Here is a 14,131-nt window from a genome sequence, read left to right as displayed (position 1 = left end):
AATAACAGAAATCAATTGGGCTAAAGAAAAACAGTGTTTCATGGAGGCCAAGGGCAGACTCCAGCCAGGTTCTCCAAGGACTGGAACTAGAACTGGGAATGTAGCAGGAACCAGGGGGCTGCTTCTCTCTCTGCTCAGTCTTGCTCCTCCCATTCCACACCTGCACCCACTCTGTCCCTCCCACCTCCCAGCCCACATGACAGAAGACCACCTCACCTCTCAAGCTTTATGCTGCCTCCTTTGAGGCCCAGTTCCTAATTCCTGGGAAAGAGATTCTGAGTGGATCAGCTAAGGCCAGGGACCAGTGTCCCACAGGGCAACAAATACGGCTGTGAGGAAGAGTCTTGGTTTTTTTGTTTTGTTTTGTTTTGAGATGGAGTCTCGTTTTGTCGCCCAGGCTGGAGTGCAGTGGCACAATCTCAGCTCACTGCAACCTCTGCCTCTGGGTTCAAGCGATTCTCTACCCTCAGCCTCCGGAGTAGCTGGGACTACAGGCACACGCCACCACATCCGGCTAAGTTTTGTATATGCAGTAGAGACCGGGTTTCACCATGTTGGCCAGGCTGGTCTCAAACTCCTGACCTCAGGTGATCGCCTGCCTCAGCCTCCCAAAGTGCTGGGATTACAGACATGAGCCACCATGCCTGGTGGAGAGTCCTTGGTTAAGGAAGTGTTTGAGAATTGGGCTAATATCCCAAAAACGTCTCCTCCCCCAACATTAGAACTTGAATCTCCTCCCATGGCATCATCCCAGGAGCCTCAGGAGTCCCCTGCCCTGGCTTTTGTCCTCCTGCAGAACCGTCCAGGGGTCGGTGAGCCTACACTGCCGGCCACGGAAAATCGAGGTGGTCCTGAGCAGCTATATCCTGCAGACTTGCTGCTGGATGCTGATGAAAGATGCCTTCTCAGGATGCTCCAGCATCAGCAAGATAGAACAGGGTCTCCGTGTCCAGATCTTCCTGTTACAGAATAAGGAGGGTGGCCGGGCGCAGTGGCTCACACCTGTAATCCCACCACTTTGGGAGGCCAAGGCGGGCAGATTACGAGGTCAGGAAATTGACACCATCCTGGCTAACACAGTGAAACCCCATGTCTACTAAAAATACAAAAAAAAAAAAAATTAGCCAGGCGTGGTGGCGGGTGCCTGTAGTCCCAGCTACTCGGGAGGCTGAGGCAGGAGAATGGCATGAACCCAGGAGGCAGAGCTTGCAGTGAGCCGAGATTGCGCCACTGCACTCCAGCCTGGGCAACAGAGCGAGACTCCATCTCAAAAAAAAAACAAAGATAGAGGGAGGGTACTTGTGGACTTCGCCTCTCTGTAAGCAAACTGGGAGAGGCCACCTGATGGTGGGAGGGGCCGGGAAAGGAGTGATTGGCCACCAGTTATTACTTTATTTCCATCTGACTAAGAAATTCTCTGGAACGGAGTCAAATCCCAGCCATCAGGGCCAGTCTTTTTGACAGAAAAGACTGTGTTGTCCCCCTTCAGACTGGGAACACCCTTGTGGGTGATACTACATTTGATGGATTGAGTTATTGGTTTCCAAACTATTGTCAGCCATGGAACCCTCTAAAATAATAATAATCACAGTCACAACCAATATTTATTAATTTCTTACCATGTGCCATGTGTCGTGGCCAAATACTTTTTTACAGGCATTATCTCACTAAATTTTCACGGTAATCCTGTGAGGTTCCCATTTTAAAGAGAGTAGTGGAAGGCCCAGTCATGTTGAGGGATTTTCCCAAATCACACAGCTAGCTATTACAGAGTAGTTTGTGCTCCCAACTGCTCACTGACGCTGCCACCTCGTTTCTTTGGGAGGGGTCTTACATAAAAGCCAAATATGAAAATAAATACGCCAAAGTAGAGCAGATCTGACTGAATGGGGGAGAGTGCCCTGCCAGGTCAGTTTCCTTCAACACATAGACTGGCTTCCACATCCCTTCAAGCAGGCGCCGGGGCTCCCCCCCAGGCTCAGTTTAACAAGCAGAGTTTGTCCTAAAGAGATGGTTTAGGCCGGGTGCAGTGGCTCACGCTTGTAATCCCAGCACTTCGGGAGGCCAAGGCGGGTAGACAATGAGGTCAGGAGTTCAAGACCAGCCTGGCTAATATGGTGAAACCCTGTCTCTACTAAAAATACAAAAATTAGCTGTGGGTGGTGGCAGGCACCTGCAGTCCCAGCTACTCGGGAGGCTGAGGCAGGATAATTGCTTGAACCCAGGAGGTGGAGGTTGCAGTGAGCCGAGACCACGCCATTGCACTCCAGCCTGGGTGACAGAGTGAGACTCTGTCTCAAAAAAAAAAAAACCAAACAAAGAAAGATGGTTTAGTTCCTCCCAGTTGTCTGCCTTTGTCTCTGGTTCTGCCACCCAGGGATTCACGGGGTCTCTAGCTTAGCTTATGGAATAGAATCGGCAGTTTCAACATGGAAAGGCTAAGTCCATGGCTAGGCTCCCAGAACTCTCTCAGTATTTTGTTTTTTTGTTTGTTTTTGTTTTTTTGTTTTTGTTTTTTTTTTGAGACGGAGTCTTGCTCTGTTGCCCAGGCTGGAGTGCAGTGGCGCAATCTTGGCTCACTGCAAGCTCCGCCTCCCAGGTTCACGCCATTCTCCTGCCTCAGCCTCCCGTGTAGCTGGGACTACAGGCGCCTGCCACCACGCCCAGCTAATTTTTTTTTTTATATTTTTAGTAGAGACAGGGTTTCACCGTGTTAGCCAGGATGGTCTCGATCTCCTGACCTCGTGATCCTCCCATCTCGGCCTCCCAAAGTGCTGGGATTACAGGCGTGAGCCACCGCGCCCAGCCTGTTTTTGTTTTTAAACAGAGTCTTGCACTGTTGCCCAGGCAGGAGTGCAATGGCATGATCTCAGCTCACTGCAACCTTCGCCTCCCAGGTTCAAGTGATTCCTTCTCCTGCCTCAGCCTCTCAAGTAGCTGGGTTTATGGGTGCCTGCCACCCCACCCAGCTAATTTTTTGTATTTTTAGTAGAGACAGGGTTTCACTATGTTGGCCAGGCTGGTCTTTAACTCCTGACCTCGTGATCCGCCCGCCTCGGCCTCCCAAAGTGCTGGAATTACAGGCACGAGCCACTGTGCCTGCCCTCTCTGTGTTCTTTTTAATAAACTGCTTTTTTATAATAACAAAACATATCTTTTTTTTTCGAGACAGAGTCTTGCTCTGTTGCCCAGGCTGGAGTGCAGTGGTGTGATCTCTGCTTACTGCAACATCTGCCTCCCGGGTTCAAGTGATTCTCGTGTGTCAGCCTCTGAAATAACTGGAATTACAGGCACGTGCCACCATGCTCTTGTTGCCCAGGCTGAAGTGCAATGGCGTGATCTCCACTCACTGCAACCTCTGCCTCCCAGATTCAAGCGATCCTCCTGTCTCAACCTCTTGAGTAGCTGGGATAACAGGCATGCACCACCAAGCCCAGGTAATTTTGTATTTTCAGTAGAGATGGAGTTTCTCCATGTTGGTCAGGCTGTTGTCTAACTCCTGACCTCAGGTGATCCACCCTCTTCAGCCTCACAAAGTGCTGGGATTACAGGCGTGAGCCACAGCGCCCGGCCTGGATAAGATTTTTAACCTTTCTAAGCCTGTTTGCTCTTCTGTATAATGGGATAACTCCCCTCAGAGAATTGTGGTCAAACCACAGTGCCTGGCATGCAGCCCATGTTCAGTAAACTTCAGCTACCAGTTGTTTTTTTATTTTTATTTTTTGAGACAGAGTCTTGCTCTGTCACCCGGGCTGGAGTGCAGTGGCACGACCTCTGATCACTCCAACCCCTGCCTCCCAGGTTGAAGTGATCCTCCTGCCTCAGCCTCCTGAATAGCTGGGATTATAGGCACCCGCCACCACGACCAGCTAATTTTTTGTATTTTTAGTAGAGACAGGGTTTCGTCATATTGGCCAGACTGGTCTGGAACTCCTGACCTCAGGTGACCCACCCGCCTCGGCCTCCCAAAGTGCTGGGATTACAGCCACCGTGCCCAGCAATCACTTTTATTCAAATAAACAACTTGCGGCCGGGAATCACTTGAACCGGAGAGGCGGCGGTTGCAGTGAGCCAAGATCGCACCACTGCACTCCAGCCTGGGCAACAAAGGGACTCTGTCTCAAAAAAATAAATAAATAAAATAAAATAAAATAAGTAAACAACTTGCAGCAAATGAGGGTGGGAGAAGGCATCTCCTCTGGAGATCTGAGAGTAATGGCAGCCTTCTTGTCCTTTCTAGACCAACAGCAGCCACGCCCTGTACTCTCTGGAGGTGCAGCTTCTGCAGGTTCTCCCTGGTTTCATCAGCAATGACTCCACAATGCTCAGCTTCAGCTGCAAGTACTCCCTGGTGGTGAATGTCAGCCAGACTCATCCCTACCAGGTATTCTCCTTCCCATAAGTTCTGCCTCGTCAGCTTCCACTCTGGCTGGGCCCTGGGAGCCTATCGAGTTCTCTACCTCTCTACCTCTAATCCAGGCACAAGAGTTAGCACCCTCAGGATGTTGCTCCCATATGCTCAAACAGAGGCACCTCTTAGATGGAAATTCAAAGCATTAGTGGAAGAAAAGAGATGCTTCTGGCTGGACTTGATGGTGTGTGCTTATAGTCTCAACTACTTGGGAGGCTGAGGTGGGGGGATCGCTTGAGCCTGGGAGGTCGAGGCTGCAGTGAGCCGTAGTCATGCCACTGCCCTCCAGCCTAGGCAACAGAGTGAGACTCTGTCTCAATTAAAAAAAAAAAAAAAAAAAAAAAAAGAGCTTCTGTGAAGGAATACATACAAGTTGTCTATGTAAATTCCTGTGGATGGCTTCAAGGGTCCTAGGTCTGGGGATCTATGAGGTGGTACCTCACTTTTTAGGCAGACCAGGAAGAAGGTAAGCAGGTTTGTTCCGCCCGCTCTTTATTCTCTATGGTTACCAGTGCTCAGTGACCTTCGGGAGGCAGAAGGTGTGGGTGAGTGTCTCTCCCTCTATGGTTTCATGATGAGGGTTTCACTTCTGTCCCTCTCCAGATATAGCACCATCCACGTTCCGGGCACTGGGGACACCATCATCATCTTGGGCATCTTTACAGACCTTCAGCTCTCAACTCTGCTTGAGAACAGAACAGTTCCTCTTGGCATGCCCCCCTACACGGTCCTCAAGGCCATAAGCAGTGATCCAGACCAATTGGCCCTGGTGGTCAGTGAGGTCTTTGCCAGCACCAACATCTCCAGGATAGGTGCTGTTAAGGTCACTTACCACTTTGTGAACAAGAGGTCAGGTCTGGTAACCTCCTGTGAGTGCCAGACCAGCCCTTGGATTTGGCTTGTGCTGGGTGCTTTTATACACTTGAGCACAGATGCTGTCACTCTTCTTGGTATCCCTGGCATGCAAACGCTGGAAGAAAGTAAGTGCTGGGTGAATGTTTCTTGAATAATGCTATCATTCCCATTTTGAAGATAACTAAATTAAGGCTCAGAGATTAAAGCCTGCCCAAGATCTTGCAGCCACCAAATAACATGCATTTCTTTTATTCTTTGCTCAGTTACTGAGGGCCTACAATGATAAAACTAAAAAACAAAGACACAACATTTCAGAGTGCTATATATATGTTATATATTGGACATTCATAATATTTAGTAGCTAATAATATCTAATACTGACATAGCATTGACTCTACGCCAGACAGTTTGAATCACTTCACATATATTAACTCATTTAAGCCTCCAACACACTCTATGAGATAGTTATATTTTGTCACTCTGTTGCTCAGGCTGGAGTGAAGTGGCACGATCTCAGCTCACTACCACCTCTGCCTCCCAGGTTCAAGCAATTCTCCTGTCTTAGCCTCCGGAGTAGCTGGGACCACAGGCGCCGGCCACCATGCCTAGCTAATTTTTGTATTTTTAGTAGATATGGGGTTTCACCATATTGGCCAGGCTGGTCTCGAATCCTTGACCTCAGGTGATCCACCCGCCTCAGCCTCCCAAAGTGCTGGGATTACAGGCGTGAGTCACCGTGCCTGGCCAAGATAGCTATATTTTCATTCCCACTTTATAGAGAAACTGAGGCTCAGTTCACACAATAAGTTGCAGATCTTGCTAAGTGTTGGGAACACAGAGACAGTAAATCCAAGTTCTTCCTCAACATTCTTGGGAAAGAGTTGGGTCTCTGGGCTTTTAGGTCATATTTTAGTAACAAGGCTTCACAGAGCACAGGGAATCATTTATTACCTCATTTATTCCTCCAAACAACCCTATGAAGTATTATTTCCCCCACTTTACAGCTGAGAGAACAAGAGAGGACTCGGAGTTTAGGTGACTACACCTATGACACACCATCGGTCTCTAGTACAGGCTCTTAAACACACCACGGCTAAACCTGTCCCTCGCCTGTCATTCCTCCTTTGTCAGGAGGAAATAGAACCCAGTGATTAAGACTGTGGGCGGGCGCTGGGGCCAGCCTGCTCCCTGCAGAACCTTGGGCAACCCTCTTTGAATCTCAGTTTGAGCCTCAGTTTCCTCATCTTTAAAAAAGGGGTGGTGAGGGGCAAAAGTATTGTCTTCTTCACGGAATCTGTAAGGATGAAATGAAACAATCCATGTAAAGTTCTCAGCATGAGACCAGCATCTGCACCTATACACGTAAACGTGAAAAGTGGGCAACGGCGCTCGGTGCTCATCCATGGGCACCGCGGGCCCGTGACGCTGCCTCTCCCCCACAGCTGCCGCATCAGCAACCGGCTGCTCCAGGCCTGCGGGCCAACGGGGCCTTTCTGGAGGTGACCCTGGCCTTCAACCTGATCGGCTTCTCGACGAGCGATACGCTCTATCTGCACGGCCGAGTGACCCTGTGTGACACGCGGGCGAGACGCTCGTGCCAACCGGTGAGTGGGCAGCCCCAGGGCCTCCTGCGCAGTCGCCGCAGCCTTGCCTGCAAGGCAGTTCCTGCGGGGCAGGCTGGGTAGCCGGACTCCCAGCTGCGCCGTCCTCACGGAAGCGTCACGGAAGGCGGGGCCTGGGGGACTGCGGTGCTGGGAACTGGCAGGTCCTGCCATGGGCGGGGCTTGTGGAAGACGAGGCGGGATTTTGAAGACCTAGGTCTTGTGGATTGGTGAACTCACTTGGGGCGGGGAGAGAGGTGGGGCTACCCTGGGGTCTTGGGCAAAGTCCCCGCTACCCTTGTGCTTGAGTTGCCCGCAGGCCTGTAGTCAGAAGAACTCGCCTGGGAGGGATCGCTCCTGGGAGATCCGAACGCGGGAGGGTCTGGAGCGCGACGGCAGCTGGATAGTATTCGAGCCCATCCGAATAAGCGGTAACTGGATCATTTCTGGGGCCTCCCTGACTCCTCTTCCAGAGCCTCCTACCGACCTGTTCTGACACCCGCCACCAAGTCCCCTCCTTCCTTCATGCCCTCCACTCTTCCCTAAATGCAAATCTCCTCCCCGAGCCCATGTCCTCCTCGGCTTCTGCTCTCCTCACCGGGTCCTGGTCTCACTCAGTAAATTTCGAGTCTGAGCCTTCTCTGCCTGTCTCCTTCCATTCTTACCTTTCCTGTCACATCAGATTACTCTTCTCCCAGGCTGTCCCTCGTGCCAGCCTTTTTTTGGTAAATATTCCTTAATGATCTAGAAACAGTCTCTCCCTTCTTTCTGTTCCATAACGGTCCTTCAAAACTTCAACCCTCGCTGGGCGTGGTGGCTCACGCCTGTAATCCCAGCACTTTGGGAGGCCAAGGCGGGCGGATCACGAGGTTAGGAGATCGAGACCATCCTGGCTAACACGGAGAAACCCTGTCTCTACTAAAAATTAAAATAAAAAAAAAATTAGCCGGGCGTGATGGCGGGCACCTGTAGTCCCAGCTACTCAGGAGGCTGAGGCAGTGAGCTGTGTTCCTGCCACTGTACTCCAGCCTGGGTGACAGTAAGACCTTTTCTAAAAAAAAAAAAAAAAGCTAAATTTAACAGTCTTAATATTTCATTTGCAGGCTGGCCGGGCACGGTGGCTCATGCCTGTAATCCCAGCACTTTGGCAGTGTACACATTTATCTGCCCAAGGCGGGTGGATCACGAGGTCAGGAGATCGAGACCATTCTGGCTAACACGGTGAAACCCCGTCTCTACTAAAAACACAAAAAATTTGCCGAGCGTAGTGGTGGGCACCTGTAGTCCCAGCTACTTGGGAGGCTGAGGCAGGAGAATGGCAGGAACCTGGGAGGCAGAGGTTGCAGTGAGCTGAGATCTCGCCACTGCACTCCAGCCTGGGCGACACAGCAAGACTCTTGTCTCAAAAAAAAATTTTTTTTTCATTTGCAGGAACATTTTGTTGTCTTAAATGCCTTAACAGCTCCTGAAAAAAATCATGTCAAATGAACAATCCATATTATTTTTTCATGCACATCAAAGTCACACATTTATTAAATCAGCAATTACATTTTATTGTGAATTCATATTGACTTTATACATCTGTAGTAGACTGTTTAAACAGCCCTGCTATTGAAGGCATTAGCCCTTGCCGTTATTTAAAATGTATCCTGGCTGGGCACTGTGGCTCACACTTGTAATCCCTGCATTTTGGGAGGCTGAGGTGGGTGGATCACCCGAGGTTAGGCATGCAAGCCCAGCCTGGCGGTAATAGTGAAATCCTCTCTACTAAAAATACAAAAATTAGCTGGGCGTGGTGGCAGGTGCCTGTAATCCCAGCTACTCAGGAGGCTGAGGCAAGAGAATCTCTTGAACCCAAGAAGTGGAGGTTTGCAGTGAGCCGAGATTGTGCCATTGCACTCCAGCCTGGGCAACAGAGCAAGACTCTGTCTCAAAAACAAATAGATAAAATATATCCTGAGGGAAGAAGGGAAGTAGAAAAAAAATATACATATATATCTTGAAGGATAAGGACAAAATATTGACTCTGCTTAAATATCTCAAAAAGAAAATAAATGAAATAAAATTAAGTAAACAAGGAAGCTATTGCATTTAAACTAAATTAGTTGACCATGTTAAAGAAGCCTCAGTGCTCTGTAACAATAGATGCTTGTAAAATAATCCACCAGACAACACAGTGCATATGAAAGTGATAACTCTAATTATATGATTGTAACAAAGTTGCAATTTATTTTATTTTATTTTATTTTTATTTTTTTTAGACGGAGTCTCGCTCTGTCTCCCAGGCTGGAGTGCAGTGGCCGGATCTCAGCTCACTGCAAGCTCCGCCTCCCAGGTTTACACCATTCTCCCGCCTCAGCCTCCTGAGTAGCTGGGACCACAGGCACTGGCCACCACACTCGGCTAGTTTTTTGTATTTTTTAGTAGATACGGGGTTTCACTGTGGTAGCCAGGATGGTCTCGATCTCCTTACCTTGTGATCCGCCCGTCTCAGCCTCCCAAAGTGCTGGGATTGCAATTTATTTTTTATTATACTGAGGTAGGTCATATCTGGCCTAACCCCGTCCCTTTTCAGTTATTAAGTCATAGTGTACTTGATATATTTTATTAAAATATTCAGTGATATGATTTGGCTGTGTCCCTACCCAAATCTCATCGTGTTTCCATAATCTCCATGTGTCATAGGAGGAAAGTGATGGGAGGTAATTTAATCATGGGGGCAGTTGCCCTCATGCTGGTCTCATGATGCTGGTCTCATGATAGTGAGTTTTCACAAGATCTGATGGTTTTATAAGGGGTTTTCCCCCATTTTGCTGGGCACTTCTCCTTGCTGCCACCATGTGAAGAAGGATGTGCTTGCTTCCCCTTCTGCCATGATTGTAAGTTTCCTGAGGCCTCCCCAGCCCTGTGGAACTGTGAGTCAATTAAACCTCTTCCCTTTATAAATTACCTAGTCTCGGGTATGTCTTACCCAGTTAACATTAGTCTGTTCTCACACTGTGAGAACAGTTCGCAGTGTGAGAACAGACTAATACATCCAGCAAGTCTTTTAAAAACAATAATGTAACTGATGATTTAAGAATCTCATATTGGCCAGGCGCTCACATCTGTAATCCCAACACTTTGGGAGGCCAAGGCAGGCAGATCACAAGGTCAGGAATTAGAGACCAGCCTGGCCAACATGGTGAAACCCTGTCTCTATTAAAAATACAAAAATTAGCCAGGCATGGTGGCAGGTGCCTGTAGTCCCAGCTACCCAGGAGGCTGAGGCAGAAGAATCACTTGAACCCGGGAGGCAGAGGTTGCAGTGAGCTGAGATCACTCCACTGTACTCCAGCCTGGGCGACAAAGCAAGACTCCATCTTGAAAAAAAAAAAAAAAAAAAAAAGAATATATCTAAAGAGGTTGGTCGTGAATATTCTCTGAAATTAGGACCAAAAGTCTCTGTTAAAATATAAATGAGCTGGGAGTGGTGGCACAGGTCTGTAGTCCGAGCAACTCTGGAGGTTGAACGGGAGGATAGCTTAAGCCCAGGAGTCTGAGCCCAGCCTAGGCAACATAAAGAGACCCCTTCTCAAATGCGTGTGTGTGTGTGTTCCTCCTTTGAAACAATTTTCCAGTCTGATTCTTCAAGCTCATATTAATGCAAATGGACAATGGACTTAATGGTTCCTTTTCCTGGGGACCAAGTTTGGGGAGGGAGGCAGGACTGATTCTTTACCCTTCAACCTGAACCCTGGTCATAGGCTGACCATTGCCTCCAACCCAGACCAAGCCCTGACCCTAGCCTCAGACTGTGCCATAACCCTGACTAGTATATTTGTATATATATACATATGACAAGTCATTCACGTTTGAAAATTGGCAGTAGGGCTGGCTGTGGTGGCCCATGCCTGTAATCCCAGCATTTTGGGAGGCCAAGGCAGGTGGATCACCTGAGGTCAGGAGTTTGAGACCAGCCTGGTCAACATGGTGAAACCCTGTCTCTACTAAAAATACAAAAATTAGCCAGGTGTAGTGGTGGGTGCCTATAGTCCCAGCTACTCAGGAGGCTGAGACAGGAGAATTGCTTGAACCCAGGAGGCGGAGGTTGCAGTCAGCTGAGATCGTGCCACTACACTCCAGCCTGGGTGACAGAGCAAGACTGTCTCAAAACAAAACAAACAAAAAAGAAAATTGGCAGTAGATAACAGAGTTACTTTTAAACTATAGATATCTATTAAAAAGAACTGTACAAATGTACTGTTTGCTATTTGTAAATTTAAATCTCAACACTTCCACTATGTTTCAGTCGGATTTCTCTTCTATCCTCTGTATCAGCAATTCACATCTTCCTAATTCTTCTCAGTCCTCTAGACGCCCCTGTTCCCTCCCTCCTCACATATGCCTTTCACAAAAGAAATGGAAGCCTTCAACGTTTTCTGACTTTCTTTTTTTTTTTTTTTTTTTTTCAGAATCTTGCTCTGTTGCCCAGGCTGGAGTGCAGTGATCTTGGCTCACTGCAACCTCTCCTCCTGGATTCAAGAGATTCTCTTGACTCAGCTTCCCCAGTAGCTGGGATTACAGGCGCCCACCACCATACCTGGCTAATTTTTGCATTTTTAGTAGAGATGGGGTTTTATCATGTTGGCCACGGGCTGATTTCAAATTCCTGACCTCAGGTGATCCACCTGCCTTGGCCTCCCAAAGTGCTGAGATTACAGGCGTGAGCCACCGTGTCTGGCCAGGACTAACACTTTCTAGCTTTCTACCCATTAGTCCATAAATTTATTCATTTAGACACCCTGTCTTAACATTTTTTTTTTTTTTAGCCTTTACATTAACAGAGGCTTCTGGTCCTAATTTCATATCATACCCAGGTTCATTTTCATTATCCATTAAATCTGCTATTTTATGTCTCCTATATTTTTACCTTAAAATACTAAAAGAGAGCGCAGACGATACAACCTTGGGGCACATCCCTAGGGTCTTTCCTCCAGGGTGACTTTTATTCAGTAATGAACTCGCTTTGTCTGGCTCTTAAAGCTAAGAAATCATACAACTTTTTTTTTTCTCTCTAGAGATGGAGCCTCACTCTGTGACCAGGCTGGAGTACCGGGTCGCAATCTCGGCTCACTGCAACCTCCGACTCCCTGGTTCAAGCGATTCTCCCGCCTCAGCCTCCCAAGTAGCTGGGATTACAGGCACGCGCCAGCACGCCCAGCTAATTTTTGTATTTTTAATAGAGAGGAGGTTTCACCATGTTGGCCAGGATGGTCTCGATCTCCTGACCTCGTGATCCGCCCTCCTCTGTCTCCCAAAGTGCTGGGATTACAGGCGTGAGCCACCGCTCCCGGCTTCCTACACAACTTTTTAATATCTCTCCCTCCCAAGTCAGGTTTCTAGATACCCAAAATTTCACTATCCGAGATTCATTCCTTTGGCTGATGGTTCTGTTCTCACTTGAAACAATTCTCCTCTCTGACTCTTCAAGCGCCTATTAATGCAAATGAACTTAACGGTTCCTTTTCCTGGGGACCAAGTTTGGGGAGGGAGGTGGGACTGATCCTTTACCCTTCAACCTGAACCTTAGTCACAGGCTGGCCACTGCCTCCAACCCAGACCAAGCCTTGACCCTGACTAGTCAGTGACCCAGGCCACACCTTAACTCCTGGTCACAACCTGAACCCCTGCTTCAGGTGGGAGAACAGATAGACGCGCGTTGGAATGGAAGGAGGGTGAGGCAGGTTGAGTGGGATTCTCGTGTCCCCTCCCTCCGCCCCCGGGCCGCCACCTTCCCAACCTGCACAGGCCCAGCAGGCCCCTCCAGGTATAGGTGAGCAGGGCTCCACCTACAGGTAAAACGGGGCAAGGAGCAGAGAACAAGCCAAGTGGCTGCGTGGTCATGCGCAGAAAGATCTGTCCGGCTCTCAGAGCAGAGGGTAGTGTGCGGGGGCGGGATACCGACAAGGCTCGACTGCCGATTGGTCAGAAACGGACAGAAAGGGGCGGGAAGTCGGTGCGGTTCGATTCCCGATTGGCCACAGGCGGCAGAACGGGGTGGGGCCGAAGGACGCGCGTTCTGTGGCGCGCGGCCTGGCGGGCGTGCAACGGCCGTTAGAGGAGCTGAGGGAGGGAACCACCGCTCACCGAAGACGTGGTGGCTGCAGTCAGTCTTCCCGAGTAAGGAATTTCGCCGCCCGCTTTCAGGCCCGTGTAAGTTTTCCTCCCTCGGGAGCCCCGGTCCTAGTGGCCGACCTTGCCTCTGCTCCCGTAGCTCCGGTGAAGCCTCAGAAGCTCGCGACCTGCCACCGTGAGGGGCAAGGGAGAGCGAAGCGCATGCGCCTCCGCCCCGAAGCGAGTGCCCCCGCACACGCCCTCTCGCGTCGCGTTCCCCTCGCTTACCCCGCTGCCTTGCTTTGCCCTCCGTGGTTCACCCCACAGCAGTCGCTTTATCTGCGTGCCAGGCCCTGTGCCGATAGCCAGGGATACAGCGGGCGGCGCATTCCTTGCCCTCGCGGAGCGCACAGCCCTGGGAGGGGAGTCGACGTTAAGCGGGGTAATCCCTCGGCGCGCAGTGAGGGTAGAGTGGAAAAATCTTACAAAGAGCACAAAATAGAAGGTGCGGATCTAGTCGGAGAGGTCAGGGAGCCCTCCCCGAGGAGGTGAAGTTTGGGCCGAGGTTGGAAGACTGTGTAGAGAATTAGGGTTGTGGGACGGAGAGCACTTGGCGGGGCCTTACCCCGGGACTTCTCGGCCGGGGCAATTTTGCTTCCCTGGGGACATTGGTCGATGTCTGGAAAAATTTTTGATAGTCACAGCTCCAGGGCTTGCTACTGGCATGTAGTGTGAAGAAGCCAGGGATGCTGCTCCACAGCCTACTGTGTATAGGAAGCCGCTAACAACAAAGAAAAATCCCCCAAAAGGTCAGTAGGGCGGAAGGTGAGGAACTTTCCTTCAGCAAGAAGGAGTTGGTGCTTTGGTTGAACTGAAAGTTGAGTGTGTTCAGGTTTATTTGCTCAACAATATATTCAACGCTTACTTCACCTCAGTTAATGAGAGCGATCCTTTACACCAGTATATTCCCAACACGTGGCTCAGAGCCAGGTGCATAGTAGGCACGCAGTAAATTTCGGTTGATGAATTGAACACTGGGTTAAGTAGGGGACGGTGGTGATACAAGGATGAAGCAGCTAGCCAGGTCTCATTTACTTGCCCTCAGACCTTGTCTGCTTTATAATGATCTGGTGGTTTTGTATGTCTCACGACTTTTGTTTGTAAAGGC

At 49.5% G+C, this 14,131-nt stretch overlaps 2 protein-coding genes across 8 annotated transcripts in view; both read left to right on the top strand.

The window, feature by feature from the left end:
- The first annotated feature begins 4,174 nt into the window (after nucleotides 1-4,174).
- On the top strand, nucleotides 4,175-6,870 carry LOC144335173 (uncharacterized). The gene is made up of 3 exons (XM_077968624.1): nucleotides 4,175-4,384; nucleotides 5,015-5,391; nucleotides 6,709-6,870. Exons 1-3 carry the CDS (start codon nucleotides 4,359-4,361, stop codon nucleotides 6,840-6,842), a joined length of 537 nt encoding a protein of 178 aa, XP_077824750.1. The 5' UTR covers nucleotides 4,175-4,358; the 3' UTR covers nucleotides 6,843-6,870.
- An 81-nt stretch (nucleotides 6,871-6,951) lies between these two features.
- CEP85 (centrosomal protein 85) overlaps nucleotides 6,952-14,131 on the top strand; it is a 50,435-nt gene continuing 43,255 nt past the window's right edge. For 3 of the 7 annotated variants that reach the window (XM_077993771.1, XM_077993766.1, XM_028844960.2), the window contains exon 1: nucleotides 12,952-13,062. The gene's annotated coding sequence lies outside the window, so the exon portion shown is untranslated. 7 annotated transcript variants of the gene reach the window in all.

This window comes from Macaca mulatta, chromosome 1 (genome assembly GCF_049350105.2).
Source record: "Macaca mulatta isolate MMU2019108-1 chromosome 1, T2T-MMU8v2.0, whole genome shotgun sequence".
Classification (NCBI taxonomy): domain Eukaryota; kingdom Metazoa; phylum Chordata; class Mammalia; order Primates; family Cercopithecidae; genus Macaca; species Macaca mulatta.
This window is presented reverse-complemented; position numbering and strand designations above follow the sequence as displayed.